Here is an 18,977-nt window from a genome sequence, read left to right as displayed (position 1 = left end):
TGGGGGTTGCAGGCCTGTGTTCTGCCCGAGGGTGCGCAGGGCTGCGCCTGAAAGCCAAAGAGCCTCCTGGAGGGGGACCGGGCGCTGCAGCTGCCCATCCATACCTCGAGGGCAGGCGGCAGCGGGTGCCTGGGCCCCTGCCCACTCAGTCACCCTCACTGTGGGGTATTGCATTGATCTCTAAACCGTAGTCACCATTACGAGATCTGCAGCTGTGTCCATACGTCAGCCTACGCAAACATTACGCAAATTGGCGTCCCGTCTCCATTTTTCTGGTGATGCAACTCCTCTTTTTGGGCAATGCGTAAGTGGCAAGTAGCAAAGCCCATAGTCCCGCAGCGAAGCGCCTGCTTGCCCCGTTTGCGGAGAGTGCCTGCGTGCGGGCTAGTCTTTGGAGAGGCCAGCGTCCCTCCGGTGTGCGAGGGAAGGGGCGGGAGGCCCGTGCTGGGCTGGCACGTCGTGTGCTGGAGAAGCGAGGGGCCCTGGCCTGGGGGCAGCGTCTCGATCTCTTCCCCCAGGCTGGCTTCTCCGAGAGCCTAGCTCTCAAAGCTTGGTTGCTCGGGGTTACTCTCCGGTGAGCCCGTGAAGGACCCTGCCCCATTCCTCCCTTGACTTTGCTGATCGCAAGCGGGGCGGGCGGGGAGCAGAGGCCTGGCCTTCCGGTGGATTCCCCCTCTTTCTTGTCAGTTTCAAGAGATGGCCCGGAAGCGAGCTCCTCTGGTGGAGATGGTGGCGGATCACCGTCTCCACAAGAGATACAAAATTCCACTGTGTCCCGGCGCGGCCTGCTCTGCCAGGCTTAGAACCCCGGAAGACCTGCCATGCTGGATCAGACCACAGGCCTGTCCGGGCCAGGATCCTGCGGCTTCCTGCAGCGACGTGCTGCATGCTTCCAGAAGCTCACAGGCAAGGTGTGAACAGCCCTCCCCACGTGCATGCAAGGAGGACCGTGCTGCCTCGGATCAAAGGCCCAGCTCGTGCACCACCCGGTCCCCGACAACAGCCTGCCAGAGGCTTCCAGAGGCTCAAAGCAGGCCATGAAAGCAAGAGGACATCAGAGGAGCCCTGCGGGACCAGACCATCTGTTTCCCACAGTGGCCCAGCAGATGCCCCAACGGGAAGCCCACAAGCAGGACATGAGTGCACTGGCGCCCTCCCGCCGATGTTCCCCAGCAACTGGTAGACGGGGGTATGCTGCCTCCGACGTGGGAGGGATATGCAGCCATCAGGACTAGTAGCCATTGATAGCCTTATCCTCTGGGAATTCTGCTCAACCCCTCTGAAAGCCATCCAACCGGATGGACGTCGCCGCATTCCTGGAAGCGAACGTCATGGTTCACCTATGCGCTGTGTGAAGAGGTCCTTCCGTTTGTCTGTCCTGAATCCCCACCACTCAGCCTCATGGGAGGACCCGGGTTCTGGCATTGGGAGATGGCAGGAAGACGTCTCCCTGTCCACCATCTCTGTACCATGCGCACTTTCAATAAGCCACTCTTGTGCCCTTCTTCACTCTAAACTAAACAGTGCGGAACTGTGTCACCTTTCATTTCATTGGTCACACAGCTATACCACCCAACAGCCAAAGCCCTCTGGGCGGTTCACAAACTTTGAAGACCTAAAAATACACAACATAAAACCACTGTACAAAAATAGAACAATTTGAAAATGACTTCCTCATTGGGGAGCTGCTCCAGCTCCTTGGTTGTCTTGATTGCCTCTTCTGCAGCTCTGCCAGGAAATCTCCTCTCAGAGCTGCAGCAGCCAGAACGGTACACGGAAGCCAAACATGCCCACGCCATGGACTTGGGTGGAGGCACACTGAACTTGGCAGTTTTATTTTCAGTTCCTTTCCTAAAGTTCCATAACGTGAAATTCGCCTTCCACAGCAGCCGCGTGCTGGGTCAACGTTTTCATCGAGCTCTGCGCCACGACCCCAAGGTCCCATTCCTGGTCAGTCGCCGCTAGCTCAGGACCCATCAGTGTATATGTGTAGGGATTTTTTTTTTGCCCCAATAGACATTACTTGACATGTACTTGCATGGAACTGCATTTGCCCATTCACCCAGTTTGGAGAGATCCTGTTGGAGTGCTTTGCAATCCCTTTTCTGTTTTTATCACCTTGAATAATCTGGTGTCTATGAATTTGGCCACCTCACTGCTCATTCCCGACTCTAGATCATTAATGCCTGAGCTAAAAAGAGCACCGGTCCCAATACTTGGTGCTCTCCCCTGTTCTCCGTCCCCAGTGTCTGGAATTCAAGTTGGAGTTGCGTCCTAATGAACCTCCCTATTTCCATCTGCACACACATGCAATGGAGGTTGCTGACGCCAACGTCAGCGGGACAGTGAATCCGCTCTGCATTTCAGTCAGAACTCTAAAGGAGCTCTCCAAGGTGCAATAGCTCTGCTAGAGTTCTGACTGGCGCTGACTGAAACCTGAAACAGACCCACTGCCCCACTGACATCAGAGCCACCAGCCTCCGCTGTGTACTCATGAACACCAGCAAACTGCAGTTGGTACATAGGTGGCTTGGGGGCTGGACCTGGCTGCAGGAGCACCTGCCTTAGAGACATCCAGGCTAGATTACCGCAACACCCTCTCCATGGGGCCACCTTTGAAGAGTCTTCAGAAACTTCAGTTGGCTCAGAGTGCAGCTGAGAGAATGTTGGCGGGGGCTCACTTATATGGCATCAAGCGTGCAGCCGATGTACTACTAACCAGTATGTTTCCAGGCAGGATTCCAAATGTTGGTGATTACCTTTCAAGCCCTAAATCTAAGGCCTAGATCCACAACACTGCAGGGACTGACTCTTCCTATATTGTTCTACCCTCTCCTTAAGATCTGCAGGAGAAGCCCTTTTCTGTTTTCCACCTACACTGGAAGTGCAGTGGAGCAGGACAAAAGACAGGGGCTTCGTGGTGGCTGCACCTAGCACGTGGAATGCTTTGCCCGTGAGATACAACTGGTTTTGTTGGTTTTTGAACATTTTTTGTTCTGGCAGGCTTTTGTTTTGTGACACAATGCTTTCATAATTTAGTTTTAACTGCTGACTCCCTCTCTCTTATTGTGATTTTTGTTGTTGTAAGGTGCCCTGAGTAGTGCACTTGTACAAAAAGAGCAGGATATAAGAGCCAGTGTGGTGTAATGGTTAGAGTGTTGGCTTGGGACTCAGGAAATCCCGGTTCTAGTCCCCACTTGGACATGTAGCTCGCTGGGTGACATTGGGCCAGTCACGGACTCTCAGCCTAAACTATCTCAAGGGTTATTGTGAGGATAAAATGGAGATGAGGAAGACAATAGTAAGCTGCCTTGGGTTCCTTGAAGAAGAAGAAGAAAAGCAGGATATATATATATATATATATGACTATATTTAAAAATAATAAAAAACAAGTTTCTAGTCCTTATGTTGGCTTGAAAGTTAATGAGTAATGCCTGTTGATATCTCCAAAATGGTAGCCCTGTTATTCTGTTGCTGCAAAAACAAACAGTCTTGAACACTAACAACAGAAACCTTAAAGACTAACATATTTAGGGCACAATCCTATGCATTCCCCATGCTGGCTGGGGAATGCTAGGAATAAACATGCATACGATGGCGCCCTTACTGCTTTCAGACTCTGAAGCGCTCGCCTCTAATATGTCTCCGCAGGATGGATTTCTGCAGGAAGCTGGTTTTCGTTTTGGCCCCCCGGCGCAATCCGGCCCCGCTCCCCGTGCCCGGCCCCAGCGGGTCCCGAGCCTCTGGCGCCGCCCGAGCCGGACCGCTCCGGCCCCGCGTCGGACCGCTCCGGCGCAGTGAGAGCTGCGCGCTCCGCGGCCACGAGGGGGCACCGAAGCGCGCCTTCTGGGAGCCGGGCGCCCCGCCGGCCCGGGCAGCGCCCTGCAGGCGGCGCCACGCGGGCGGGCAAACTAAGGCGCCAAGAGCCGGCGCCAGGGGGCGGGCACGGCTGTGGGCGGGCTAACTGGATCACCGCAGCCAATAAGCGGCAAGCAGCCGCCCTCCTCGTCTCGGATAGGGCGGCCCTTCCAGGCGGGGAGAGGGGCGGAGCTTCCTGGTGGCGGGGCGGTCCCACCGCTTCGAGGGCGCCCGAAGGGCCGGGGCCGGGAGACTGACGGAGTTCCCAGCCAATGGCGGCGCAGGAGCTGTTGGGCGGGCGGCCAATGGCAGAGGCGGGGGGGAGGAGCCGCTCCCCGCAGGCGGCGGTTGCGGTGCGGCGGCGCGCAGGTAAGTGGCCGCGGGGGCCCCGCCGGAGCCCCCGCCCCGGATTACCCGGCCTCCCTGGGGGACCCCCGCCCGAGGAGGCGCCCCCGGCCCTCCCCACTCCCCCCCCGCGCCCCCTCCGGCCCCCCTCCCCCGCGCCCCCTCCGGCCCCCCCAGCCCCCTCCCCCCGCGCCCCTTCCGGCCCCCCCGCACACCCTGCCTACTGGGCCTTCGTTGCAGCCCCCCCGCTTCTGCCCCCCCGCGTGCCTTCCGGGCCACCAGCTTCGCTCCTCCTGGCCTCCCATTACGCTCTCCGTGTGAGGATGCCCCTAAATGCCAGTAGCCCGCTCAGATGCGCCGCGCTGCAAGCCCCAGCGCCCCCAGCCAGCTATGCTGGGAGCTGTAGTCCCACACATCTGAAGGGGGAAGGCTGAGCTAGGGCCGAGCAGTGGCGGATGGCTGCTGCTTCCGCCGTGTCCTGCTCGGGGGCTCCCAGGAGGCACCTGGTTATTCGCTGTGGGAAGCAGTGGTGGGCTGCGGGACCTTTGGCGGGCCCTGCAGGGCTCTGATGTTCTCAATTATGGCTCAGCGGAACCTCCATGTTCCGAGGCAGCGTATCTCTGAATGCCGGTTGCTGGGAAATGCCAGTAGAGGAAAGTGAACATAAGAGCCCTGCTGGATCGGACCAAGGTCCACCTAGTCCAGCATTCTGTTCACACAGAGGCCAACCAGCTGCCCCATGAGAAACCCACAAGCAGGACATGAGCGCAACAGCACCCTCTCACCCATGTTCCCCAGCAATTGGTGTACATAGGCATACCTTCTCATACTGGAGGTAGTGCTAGTAGCCATTGATAGCCATATCCTCCAGGAATTTGTACAACCCCCTTTTAAAGCCAGTGAAATTAGTAGCCATCACTACACCTTGTGGAAGTGAATTCCATAATTTAACTATGCACTGTGTGAAGAAGGACTTCTTTTTATATGGCTGGAATCTCCCCCCAATCAGCTTCATGGGATGACCACTGGACTCTAGTATTATGAGGAGAACAAATATCTCCCTATCCACTTCCTCAACACCATGCATAATTGTATACATCTCTATCATGTCTCCCCTTACAGAAGCAGGCAGTCCAGCCTAAGGCCCCGGCCCACAGGCATCTAAGATGCCTTGTCCTTGACGCAGGGCTCTGTGGTCGGAGCTGCCCGCTTGCTGATCTTTGATGCAGGCCTGCCTGTCTCCTGATGGACCTCAGGCCGGGTTCCAAATGAACGGCTCTGGGATTTGGCATAACATGGCCCAGATGCTCTGGGGCCCTCAGCCCCCCCCCCCATCTGCCTGCCTGGTTGGTGCAGGGCATTATGGGCCTCTTTGCATGTTTGTTGCAGGCCCCCCCAACTGCTTCCCCACCCGGGTCTCCTGGCCCTCACCCGTGGTAACACTGTTGTTTTGCCCAACAGAGAATCTGTATGACGAGCCGTTAGCTGACCTCTCCAAGATCGACACTCGGCTGCAGGAGTACATGAATAAACTCGAGACGAGGACGTAGTCTCTGCGGCAGAGCAAAGCGAGAGGGGGCAACTGCACAACAACTCGCCTGCCAAAAATGGGCAGAATATCGTGGTCTCCCTTTCCCACCACCTCCCATTCTGGAATCCTCCTCCGACCTTTGTGCGCACAAGGGGATGGGCCTGGAAGAGACTGCATGGGGGTGGGAGTCATGGATCTGCTAATGTTCACCCACAGAAACACACGCATCTGGTGGTGATTGAAGCGAGTGGGGGCCTCTCTGAGGGAGTAGATGCTTCTGAGACATTTTCGTTCCTCCGCCGATGCTGCTTAGGATCTTCGGGGTGAAGTCTGCGGTGTGCCAGGCCTGAGGGAAGGTGTGGCACCCTTTAGCCTTCCCCTTCGAGAGCCAGTCTTGCTGCAAAAGGGATCGTGGGAGAGGAAAGCACCCCTTGGCCACCAGATCGCCCCTTCAAAAAGCTCTTCTGCTCATTCTTCCTCCTCCCCCACCTCCTTCAGTTCTGGTCCTCAAAAACTCGAAGTTACCGCTGATTATGGCTCCTCTCTGGGATGGCGAGGTCAAGCGATGCCGGGATACGCATTGGAATATCTTTCCAGAGAAGAGATATTCTCCAGCCCTGGGTGCAGGACTGTCTTTCCCCAGCCTGGCGCCCTCCAGATGTGTTGGGCTGCAGCTCCCAGCTTCCCTCACAATTGGCTGTGCTGACTGGGGCCAATGGGAGTTGGAGTCCAACAACACCTGAAGGGCCACAGGTCTCCCACCCCGGTCTACACGCTGGCTGTGGATGATGGGAGTTCCACGCATCAGTTTTACTTCTGCTGTTGGGGCCAGCTCCCGAGGGAAGCTGAGCCAACAGTGCAGCTGCGTTTAATATGTAAAAGGAAGTGCTTTACGGCTGCAAATACTGTAAACTACACAATTTACGACTGTATTTTTCCAGTGATTGGCTAATGGCACCTGCCATTAGCTGATTGCGCTGTTTAGAATGGAGGAGAGCTGTCCTGTGGGAAATCTGATGGACCCGGGGGTGAGTGGGGTTAGTCCGCTGCGGACTCCGCAGGTCAGATTCTTGAGACTCCCCCTTATTTGAGTTGTATTCATTTCAGTGTGCCTACTCTAAGTGGGACATGTTGGATTTTACCCTACATCAGCCTTTGCCAACCTGGTGCTTTGCAGATGTGTTGGACTGCAACTCCTATAATTCTCAGCCAGTATGTGGAGAGATTATCTGCCACTATGATTTCTACATGCCAACAGCTAAATTAGCATCATCCCTTATGAAGTGCGTTTAATGGGCAACGCCACCCCACCATCTTTCATATGCTCATCCTCAAAATAGTCCTCGCTGGAAGGCCACTAATTAATGTTTCCATATTTTCCATATATGGAAGGGGCTTCTAAACTGGCTGGGAGGGAGAAATTCTCCCCCCGCCCAGCAAGTGGTCAAAAAGACAGCAAAAATTTCGACACAGCAGTAGCTTTACTAGACAGCTGTTTGGGTCCAAAGGTGTTGCCTAGCAGTGGGCAGGAAGGAGAGTCACTCTTGGTCCTTCTTGTCTTGGTCTGTGTCTTTCTCTGGCATACACGGGTCTGGTGCTTCGGGAGGCAGTGGGGTGGTCTCTCCAGAGTTTACTCCTGTAGAGGCAAGCTGTTCTTCCATTCCCCGTGCTTCCAGCACTGGGGCCCTATCCTCCCCTGTTTTCCGTTTTATCCTGGTAGCAGGATAATGGCTTCCCTCCTACTCCTCCGTGATCCTTCTCTTCTGTGTTTTGCTGGTATGCTGCTGCTCCTCCTCTTTGGTCATCCAATAGGTCCTCCACATCTGGAAGGCCTTTCTGTTCATTGCTAGTGTGCGTTGTCTTGAGGCTGTCTGAGATTTTTATGCCCTCCTCCATTATTTGCTTTCCTGGTGCATGACTGGCCCACCCATCTGGTGGGGGCGGGGGGGGGAATGGTGCAATTGCTGCTCTTCTCTATCCACACCACCTGCTGTGGGTGCTTGAGCCTGCTTTGTGGTAGGGCTGGCCCTGTACCCCTCTCTCCCCAGTGAATGGATGAAAAAACTGACAGAAAATTTCAGCACAGAACAAGCTTTCTTAGACAGTCCAAGGGTCTTACCTAGTGACGGAGGGAAGCCAATTCACTCTTTGTCTTGGTCTTTCTGAGACATCCACTGGTGTGGTGCTCATGGAGTGGCCTCCCCGGAAGTTACTCCTTCTGTGTAGGCAGGCTGTTCTTCCATTGAATCTCCTTTTGTGCAGGTGGGCTGTTCTTCCTTTGTTTCATGTACCGGATGAACAGGGGTCCAGTTGTCCCCTGTTCTCTGTTTCCTGGTAGGAGGGTAGTATTGCTCCTCTTCCTCTGTGTTCTTCCGGTGTGCGCCTCCTCCTTCTGCTTGGTTCTTCAGTAGAGGCACCATAACTGTAAATACTTTCTGTTCATCACTGAGCTGTCCTGAGGCTGTCTGGAGGTTTTTATGCCCTTGTCCATTATTTGCTTGCCTGCCCACCTGCCCGTTATTGCAAAGTCACTTGGTTGCTAAGGGATCCTAGCTCTGGGATAGCTTAGCATCAGTCCTGTGGTCCTTGCATAATCATGTGTGGTTTTTCATTTTAAACTCAAAACAGCACCATCATGACTACAGGAATAAAATGGAATTCACATCTGCTGCCCTGAAACTTGGGAAGAAACATCATTTTGTGCTCTGGTGGTGCAATATAGAACTGGCATGTTGGAAAGTAATGAAATCTTCTACAATAACTGTCCTTCAAAAATGTTCCTCCTAAGTTGGCTATTTTTTCCCAGTTTCTTGAAAAGTTGAGACTGGCAATTTTTATTCTGAAAGCAAGGAGAAACCTATTTTAGATCAACCGAAAAGGCATATGAAGTGTCATATTCCGCATTTTATTAAGGCTCCATTGGTGTGATTTAGAGCTAGCTCAAATATTACCAGCAAGGGTGTGAGAGCCCCATTTGAAAAATGTGGGTCTTGAAACCAGTGACATGATTGCTCCCTGTGCATGCATTGCCCCACCCCAAGGGCCAGTAACAGTTTCCTTGAGAAATAACGATGTCTGTGGTCACCCATGTGATCCACATCTTTCAGATTTACCAGGAATACTGTAGATAGGAGCAGCCATGCTGCCCCAGTACCTATACCGCTCCTGATGATTTATGGATTGTATCTTAGTTCCAGTTATATGTGCCTCAGGTTGGGTATCAATCAGCCTTGTATTTAAGCACTAGTCCAGTAGCTGTAGGGGACAATGAACTGCTTGCTGGCAAACACATCTGAACTTCTATTGTAGATTTCCTAGTTGTGCCCCTCTCTTTGTGCGGATTTGAATTCTGCATTGACTGCGTTCCTTACCTTCTCACTTGTTTTAACTGAAATAATGAAATATTTTAAAAAGAGTAATTCATCTTTTATAATTGTTACAGCAATTAATGTGAGTGAAGATGGTCTTTATGTTTTGATCAGGTCTGGTGACAAATAGTTATGGTTTTTATTCCATCTTAAGACAAATGACTTGACTACATTTTGCTTCATTCTTTATCATCTTGATGCACTACTGTTAAATGTACTAGCAATACAGATGCCTGAGGAATTTGATCTTTGCAAATTCTGATATGAACAGACATGATCCACACCTCCCAGGCTAGTGTATAGTTAAGAATGTAATTATCCTTTGGATTTCACACATCTCTAAATTTTGTGAGGCTGTTCTCTGCTCAAAAACATAGAATATGTATTTTAAAATTTATATTTAAGGATGGAATATGTTTCGAAATGTACAATTTGAGAGAGAATGTTAAAATATGCATTTAAATACAAATTTTATGCAATTTTTTATATCAAATTATTTTGGAAACAGAACAGAATGTGTGTTTTAATTTTTTAAGGAATGTTTAGTAACTGTGCGATAATTAAGACTATGAGCCCAAATTTATGGGACACTGGATAATATTGGCTATAATCTCTTTACAGAGATTGTATAACAGGGGTAGGAAACCCTTTGCACCGGGGGGGGGGGGGGGGGCTGAATTCTATCTGTGGGCGGGGCCAAAATGTGATTTATTAGCAGTTTTAAGCCTACTCAGAAATAAGCAGGACAAGGCTTCTGCATGTCACCTGGCCACAATCTTCCCCACTATGGTGAGATGGGTTATATTCTATTTAAATTACCTCTAAATTTGCATCTATACATACAAATTAGCATATGAAAATGTCCACATTTGTCCTTTTTTCGCAGGGGGTCGGGAGGAGATGCTATTCAAGGCCCCTACACTTGCGAAATCAATATGTCTGCACTAAGGAGTGGTTGGTTTTCATATCTTTTTGCAAAATAAGGCCGCCAACCTTGGTATAGTGTTTACAGTATCAGACTAGGGCTGGGGAGACTTGGATTCAATCCTCTCTCAGCTGTAAAGCTCCCTGGGTGATCTTGGGCCAGTCACTTTAAGAACATAAGAACAGCTGTGCGGGATCAGACTGAGGTCCATCTAGTCCAACATTCTGTCCACACACTGGCCAACCAGCTGCCCACAGCAAACCCCCAAGTAGGACACAAATGCAACAGCACCCTCCTGCCCATGTTCCTTAGCAACTGGTGTACATAGGCATACTGCCCCTGATACTATAGCCATCTGGACTACTAGCCTCTGTTAGCCTTCTCCAGGAATTTGCCCAGTCCTCTTTTAAAGCCGTCCAAATTGGGATCACTACATCTTGTGGAACTAATTCCATAGTTTAACTATGCACTGTGTGAAAAAGTCGTTTCTTCCATCTATCCTGAGTCTCCCACCTATCAGGTTCATGGGATGATCCCAGGTTCTAGTATTATGGGAGAAGGAGAAAAATGTCACTTTCTCCACACCATGCATAATTTTGTCCACCTCTATCATGTCTCCCCTTTGCTCACCTCTTCCAAACTAAAGAATCCCAGCTGTTGTATCTTCCCTCAGGGGAGCTGCTTCAGCCCATTGATCATTTTAGTTGCCCTTTTCTGCACTTATTCCAACTCTACAATATCCTCTTTTTTTTAAGGTGCGGTGACCATCTCTCAGCCTAACCAACCTCGCAGGTTTCTTGTGACGATAAAATGGGGAGGGTCACCATCTAAATAAATCAGTGAAGATGCCATCATGGTCACAAGGCAAACAGCATTGGGGGAGAAGGGTACCTCTACAACCCTCTCCATCTTCCCTCAACAGAAAAAAAGCTAAACATTTTAGCTTCTGCCCTCATCAGTAGCTGTGCTGTTAATTGGATATCAGGAGTTAAACAGAAAAAAACTACTTTTTTCTCCTAAGGAACTTTCATCTCCAGGCATTCCAAACTGCCACTCCTCATACCCAGTTAATGGCACATCTATTGATGATGGCAGAAGCCAAAACATTTAGTTGAAAATATATTTTTAATACTCTGTCGTTAGTTTTTCTATCTTACACACACACACAGCGAGTACACTGGTGTAGTGTAATGGCTAAGAGACAGCTACGAATCAGAAAGGCTCTGGTATGAATCTCTTCAGTGAACTCATCCAAGTGATCCTAGGCAAGCCACTCTTTCTGAGCCTCAGTGCCCCCATCTGTACTATGGGGATAAAGCTATCAATGGCCAGTAGTCCTGGTGGCTATATGCTACCTCCAATATCGGAGGCAGTATGCCTATGTACACCAGTGGCTGCGGAACATAGGTGAGAGGGCGCTGTTGCACTCATACCCTGGTTGTAGATTTCCCATGGGCAGCTGGTTGGCCACTGTGTGAACAGTATGCTGGTTGAGATGGACCCTTGGTCTGATCCAGCAGGGCTCTTCTTGTGTTCTTATGTTCTTACATAGATATGGGGACTGGCTTATTCTGTTTCTTCTATTAAGCACTACAGGGCAAAATAAAACAGAATTCAAGTTAACATGGGCTGCAATCTGGGACATTGTCTTGTGGGAGAAAACATGCCTGGAGTCGTCATTATATTTGTTCTCACCTCAAAGCTATCTCCAAATGCATCTCAGTTTCCTGTCAGGAAATGGGAACAATTATTTTCACTGCTAGCTACTTGTGCTTATTCAGCTATTAATTACGTTTTTATTCTGCCCTTCCTCCAAGGAGCAAAGGGTGATGCACCACCACCCCATTTTATCCTCAGAACAACCGAGAGTGAGGTGAGGCCGAGAGAGAGAGACTGGCCCAAGATCATTCCATGAGCTTCATGGATGAGTGGGCATTTGAACCTGCACCTCCCCAGTGTTAAACAGACGCTCTAGCCACTAAATCACACTGGCTCTAGTGAATGTGGTCTTCCATTCAAAATGGCAGGCTGTGACCCACGCCCTTTACCTTGCTCGCCTCTTCCGTCTGTGTGTGCGTGTGTGTACGTGGCTGCCTCCCATATTGTCAACATTCAAATTGTAAGCTCCTTGGAATCAGAGAACTGTTTTTTTCTTATTTTTTGCTTCTTCTGCAAAGGGCCATGTATACTGGTAAAGGTAAAGGTGTCCCCAACCAGTCGTGTCCGACTCTAGGGTGCGGTGCTCATCCCCGTTTCTAAGCCGAAGAGCCAGCGCTGTCTGAAGACGCTTCCGTGGTCATGTGGCCGGCATGACTGAACACCGAGGTGCACGGAACGCTGTATACTGATGATGTGCTATAAATTATTATGATTTCAGAATCCATATTTTGGCTTCCATAATTTCAAAATCCTTTATTAGGCCATATCATTTTAAGATTCTGACTATGCAGACATCCTGACTTCAGTGATCTTTGAGTTGGCCTAATAAAGGTATTACACTATCTGGATTTTGGGACTTTTCTTATGGCCAGCACGGCTGCCTTTGTTTTAATAATCATCCTAGTCTTATTTGAGGTACCTGAAATACGAAGAGTCGGACACGACTGAACGACTGAACAACAACAAAATCATCACAATCCGGCTTCTTTCATGTTTGACTGCAAAAGCTAAAAATAAATATATAAAAACTGATTTGGAACTGGATTTGTGGTTGACAATCTGAGTGTGGCTGCTAAGATGAAAAAGATGGCAAACCAGTTTTTGTAGAGCTTTCACAGCAGCGACTTTAATCTTCTCCCTTCCCAACTATTCCCCAGTCACAGGTGCTTACAACTGTGCTAGGCACTCAGGTGGTTGGTGACCCGCTTCTGGGGGTTGCAACAACCCCTGCAAGAGAAAACCCTCTAAGTGTGTGTGTGTGTGTGTGTGCGCGCGCGCGCGCGCGCACGCATTCCAACTTCCCAGAAGCCTCTGGGGCCCATCCGCTGCCCATTGTAGGAGGCCCTGTGAGCAGGCAGCAGGCCACGGTTGCTAGGGAAACCATCCAGGCCGCCCCTTGGCCTGCTGGGAGTGCGGCTAAGCAGTGAGCATGCCCGAGTAGGAGGAGGAACCAAAGAGCAAGCGGAGGGAGGAGCGGGGGAGGCTTTTCAATGCAGCAAGGTAGCTAAGCAGGAGCAGGAGTCCCGGGTGCCCCTTGAAGAGCCCTCCCCACGCACCCTTTTCCCAATGGGGGGGCTTGGGGCTGGGGGGAGGCGGTGGCAGAGGGCACCCCTGGAGACCAGCCTGCAAAGCAGAGCCTCTCGTTAGCCAACCTGGCACCGTGCCCCCTTTCCCCGGCACAACACCGTGCCAGTGCACAGGCTGCCAAGCACCTGCCCGGCGATGCCAGAAGAAATCCCTCTCTCTCTCCGGACTGGCAGCACCCACCCTGCCTCATCCATCCGCGCGGCGGTGCCAGCTGCGCGGTGCCAGGCTTAACGAACCACTGCCCGACTGGCGAGACCTTAACAAGCCAGGCAGAAGAAGGTGGCACCGGGAAAACGACAGCAATAGCAGCAGCCCCGGGATGTCTGGGGAGAGCGAAGAGATCACCCGCCTTCGCAAGCCGCGCTTCTCCTACGAGGAGAACCAGATCCTGATCCAAGAAGTGCGTGCCAACTATGCCAAGCTCTACGGCACCCAGAGTCGGCGGGTGACGGTGGCTGAGCGCCGGCGGGTCTGGGAAGGCATCGCTGCCAAGATCAATAGCATCACTAGCTGGAAACGGACCGGCCAAGAGGTGCAGAAGCGCTGGAATGACTTCAAGCGGCGCACCAAGGAGAAGCTGGCACGGGTGCCCCATTCCACCCAGGGCGCTGGCAGTGCCTGCGACGAGACCTTCTCGGCTGAGGAAGAGACCATCTTTGCCATCCTGGGCCCTGGTGTGATGGTGGGCACAGGCGGGGCAGAACGCAGCACTCTGCAGAACGCACCAGGGTTTGCCGCCCACAGTTACCGCCTGGCAGCTGAGCATTGTACGGGTGAGTACCCATGGCACCAGAACTCTCCAGTGGGAGAAAGGGCTGATCATGTGCATGATATGCCAGTGGTGAAGTAGGCACCTCTGGTGCTGGCTTGCCAAGGCATCAGGAAGACCTAGGGCTGAGGAGAGATTGTCAGAATGTAATGGCATTGGTATCCTGAGAGAATGAGAGCATGGGTAAAACTCCATGGGCTATTGCCAGGTGCTACTTTCTAAAGCAAAGAGGTGCAGGAGGATTGAACAGAGCTTAATTTGAGGCAAGGCTCATCGCTGGAACAATGTGAAGTAATAATAATGTGCCTCTGAGCATGAGCAGAGCATCCTTCCCTCACCACTGTATAACGATAACCAGATCCCATGTATCTAGGACTAGGGTGGAATAGACTTCCAGGTTAAAGGGGGGTGGGTGTAAATGTCAAGTAGGCTTGAGCCCCAACACCTCTTGTTTTAAGAAACGGGCATCTTACAGTCCACATATTTACTGAGTGGGAGGGGAAGGGTGGGAAAGAGACAAAGGCATTCAGTGGTTATGTCTTACACCCTCATGTCTATACACACACGCACACTATCGGCAGGGGCAATATATTTTCTAGAATATTAGAGGAAATATGATTGGCTTGTGTGGCACAGAGCCATCTTTGAGCCACCAGCCACAAGTCAGTGCATGAATTTCTATAGATCTGTGCAAGGTGCTGTATAAGCTTGGGGACATCACTTTGGAGGACTAGCAGGAGAGGCTCTTTTTAAAGTATTTCTTTGGAAGGTGATGGATTAATACACACCCATGTTCCACCCAACTTGTACAGCAGAGTGAACTGTGGACTTGTGCACTGGGCACACAGGTATGTTGTGCTCTCAGTCTTCCCCTGACCCCTGCTCGCCATTTCCCCTGACCAGTGACTAATTTCATCTGTCTGTCTGTCTTTCTTAGTGGTATTGGGGTTACACAGTATCCCATAAGCCGTGTTCTCTTTCTTGGTATCCCACCCCCTAATTCCAGATGTGGCTCACTGGTGAAGGTAAGGCACTCTGCACATGCTCAGAAGTACCCACTATTCCAAGAATGAGCTCTGGCATCCAACAGCGATCTGAGGAGTGAGCCCTGAAAGGATGCGGTTTTAATCCCCACATCATACCCATGCCTTGGCACAAATGAATTTTAGGGTGTGATATTGGCGTCATATGTCTGCAGAGCAGGGAGGCAGCTGAGTGTGACACATGCTAACATGTTTGGTGGAAGAATATCCCCATGAACACCTTCAGGACTTAGATCTCCTTTCTGTCTCTCCACATCAGTAGGGCCAGGGTTACAAGTGATAAACTATTTTCTCTTTCTGACTTTGGAAAAAAATCCTGCCCCAGGGTCGAAGTGGGGAAAAGAGAGAGAGAGATGTCCCACACAGTAAACACAACAGACAGCTAGAGAGCTTCCAGATGAGGCTTTTATGAGACCATCGCTCTGCCTCATTCATGGAAGTTTGGGGGGGGGGGTCCTGATGCCATCATCTTTTACTTATAATCCTTCTATGTTTTCCCACCATCCCTTCGATCCTTTTCCTTACCGCAGAAAATCCACTAAGGAAAAAAGATGGAATTGCTGCACAATGCCTTCTGGTTGCTGCTAGTGTTAGGAAATCTCCGTCAGGAAGCACCCATAATCCTCATATCTGAGACTTAGGGGCTCTCCAGTGCTTCACTGTTTAATCTGGCTTGCCAGGGGGATCATCTCTGGAAGCCGTTTTCAGTGCTACGAATCACTTCAGGCATAAGTAAACCAATCTTCCAGAAAGCGGTGTCTCTGTGCATGTACAGAATACCTTTCCCTCACTGCTGAGTCACCGTATCATCCATCACTGACCTCATACAATACACAGCTGAGATTAGAGAGAAGGGCTTTGGGTTCAAAAAGAGAGCATTGAGCACAAGCTCCTTTCATTTGGGGGGAAATAATCCCAATAATATTACTGGACTTGTGCAAATGGACAGCCCAAGAGAGCACCCCCCGCCTTTTGCAGCTGTTGCTCTGGGACTATCTGTGCTGGGGTGCCAGCTGCCCTGTTTCCTTATGATATGGCACACACATGCACAAGTAATGCAGAAAAAGGTACAAAGGGAACAGATACAGGGAAACAAGTAGAGGAGGAAGCGGTGGAGTAGACACAGAGCTACTCATGAGCAGAAATAACACATGGCGCAGTCCTCTAGAGCAGGGGTCACCAACCCGTGGGCCGCGGACTGGTACTGGTCCGTGGCCTGTTAGGAACCAGGCCACGAAGGGGTGTGTGAACCCCCTTACCTTGGGTCCGCGGGGGGGGGGGAGGCGATCCGTCCCTCCCCCCCTGGAATCCTGGCCGGCCCTGGCCGGTTGCACTCCACAGCGAGTCCGCAGAGCTGCTGGCCGGCCCCAGCCGCTGGCGAACTTCCAGCCGCTGGGACGCAAATGGCTTCCACTACACGGACGCCATTTGCATCCCTGTTCTTCAAGTAATAGGCTACGTAAATCGTTACGTAGCCTATTACTGCAAAGAACAGGGACACAAATGGCGTCCGCTATGCGGACACCATTTGCATCCCAGCGGCCGGAAGTCCGCCCGCAAAACCTCCCCCCGCTCCCGGTTCATGGTGCAAAAAAGGTTGGGGACCGCTGCTTTAGAGACTATGTTATTTCACACTACATGGAGTGGGGAGGGTGACACATTTGAAAACTCCTCCATGTAAAAACAAAACAAAAACTCCTTGCCCGTGGAAAGTTAACATATTGTGGGGAAAGGTTGGTAACCTCATCTTTTCCCTGACAAGCTAAATTCCATGGCAGAGAGCGCTTTTTTGACACGGGTAGAATTCAAATGTGTTGACTCAACCACAGTCTGAAAAGTGGACTGTACCACATTCTATTTCTGCCCATTTAAATAGCTCAGTGGATTAGATCTAGTCGCCTGCATATCCATACAGTGTACAGAGGATCAGGTCCATTGGGGAAACTCTTTTCTCTGGGAGAAGGGTTCTGGGTGCCAGCATGTTCAATGTCCTCCTTGTACCCACAGATACACCAGCCAGAAGCAACGTCTCCTGCAGCCCAGAGACTTCTGCCCGGGCTTCCTGCTGCACTCTGGATGGGGGCTTGCTGAGGCCCAAGGAACGTGACTCACCAGCACCCCCTTCAGCCCAGCCCACGTCGTTGCAGATTGTCCAACTGGCACCTTCCCCAGCCAGCTTGGGCTGCAGGCCGCTTCCAGAGCACTCCCCTGTGGAGCCACGGGGCACCACCCCGTGTCCCTCAACCTCACCAACGGTACCGCGCCGGCGCCCTCGCCTGGACCTGCCCGTCGAGCCCCCTCTGGATTTCCTACAGGCCCAGAGGGAGACGGCTGAAGCCATCCGTGAGCTGACATATACCCTGCGGCAAGGCCTGGAGCGGCTCACTGACGTGGTGGCGGCGCTACTGCCCCTCCTTCCGGCCCAGACAACGAGCCTGCTGCACCCACCGGGGGAGATCCCTGCCCCATTGGCCCCCCCTTCCACAGAGACTCTGCCCCCCAGGGACATCTTCACCACCAAGGTGGAGCTGTCCCCAGAGCAGGGAGAGAACGAGGTGAGGCCTCTGCAAGAGGAAGGGCAGCCCGTGGCTGAAACGGGGCAATCCCCAAGCCATGCCCCTCTGCCCCAGAAGCGGAGGAAAGGGATCCCCACTCGCAAACGCAGGGGGCGCTGGAAGAACTTGTGAGCACTCGGAAGGACCTGCCGCTGCCCCCCGCACGGGGATGCACGCTTCATGGGGGCGAGGTCTTTGTGACTAATATTTGAATCCCGCCCCGAAAGAGATCCCCACCACCATCCTATGGATAACCCAAGATTGTACCCTTTGCAAAACAGGGTCCTGACCCCACCTGTGTTTTTTGTCATGACTACACAACACACCCCCCACTAAGCCAAATGCAGCCTCCCCCACCCCACCTGAAGTCCCAACACACGCACATTTTGTAGCCTGACATTGCTTAAGAACCTCTTGGTTTTTGCAGTCCCAGGAAGGCAGCAAAACCAGGAGGTATTCTGAGATGCTGACCAGCTGTGCAGGTCTGAGGACTGAAAGCCACTCGGGATACTACAGTGAGAACATGAACAGTAGTGATGCAATTCAGCTAGACAGGAACCACCCCACCCCCTTTCTGCCAGCCCCACAGCTCTGGCAATTCCCTCCTGTTCCCCCATCCCAATAGCCTTGGGGCATGCGTGCGGGGTAATTTGGCCAGCTTCCGGTCCCACAAAGATGCCATTCCTGTCTCCACTCTACCCCAACCCCATCCAGTGCCTGAAAAGCCAAAACCATTCTCAGCTGAAGACCAGCTCCTGGGAGCCACATATGGAGGGCCAGGAACAAGGTGGGGCAAGGGGGTTGTTTGGTTTGCCCTCTGAGACAAAACGGGTCACAGGTAGGAACAACTGCCTCAAATGACTGCCGTTGAAGCAATCCAGCGATGCCCTTTACTCCACTAAATCCCGTCCTTATGGAAACTCAATAAACTATTTTCATACTAGATCTCCCTTGTATTCGTAGAATCTTATTTGAAAAGCTGTGACAGAGGTGGGGAGAGGAGTAGCTGGGCAGAGCCTTCTGCAAAGAAGGGGATTTCCCCCGCTTAGCAAGATATAAAACGCATGAGCTAAATAGTTTAGAAAGCACTTTTACAAAGAATAAAATTGTAAACTCGCGTAAACCATTTATTTTGTTCATGCTCTGTGGAGTAGGATGGTGTTACTCCCATTATACAGATGAGAAACTGAGCTCAGTTGCCTTTGCATGGTCCTAGCTACCTAGCAGGCAGCGGAGGCTAGTGGCTCCAGTGTCAGTGGGGCACTGACTCTGCTCCGGGTTTCAGTCATAACTCTAAAAGAGCTAATTGAGGTGCTTGGAGAGCTCCTTTAGAGTCA

General features: G+C 51.7%; 1 protein-coding gene and 1 pseudogene across 3 annotated transcripts in view; one reads left to right on the top strand and one right to left on the bottom strand.

The window, feature by feature from the left end:
- Nucleotides 1–18,977, bottom strand: part of LOC146337528 (protein CFDP2 pseudogene) — a 471,985-nt pseudogene that overhangs the window by 88,518 nt on the left and 364,490 nt on the right. The gene's annotated exons all lie outside the window — the stretch shown is intronic.
- On the top strand, nucleotides 13,168–18,584 carry MYPOP (Myb related transcription factor, partner of profilin). The gene is made up of 2 exons (XM_084814820.1): nucleotides 13,168–14,046; nucleotides 17,093–18,584. The coding sequence occupies exons 1-2, from the start codon at nucleotides 13,593–13,595 to the stop codon at nucleotides 17,770–17,772; spliced, it is 1,134 nt and encodes a 377-aa protein (XP_084670946.1). The 5' UTR covers nucleotides 13,168–13,592; the 3' UTR covers nucleotides 17,773–18,584.

Source organism: Heloderma suspectum, chromosome 10 (assembly GCF_057233095.1).
Source record: "Heloderma suspectum isolate Gila_16-S chromosome 10, 16-S_ref, whole genome shotgun sequence".
NCBI classification, from domain to species: domain Eukaryota; kingdom Metazoa; phylum Chordata; class Lepidosauria; order Squamata; family Helodermatidae; genus Heloderma; species Heloderma suspectum.
The sequence above is the reverse complement of the archived record's forward strand: the minus strand, read 5'-3'. Positions and strand labels throughout refer to the sequence as shown.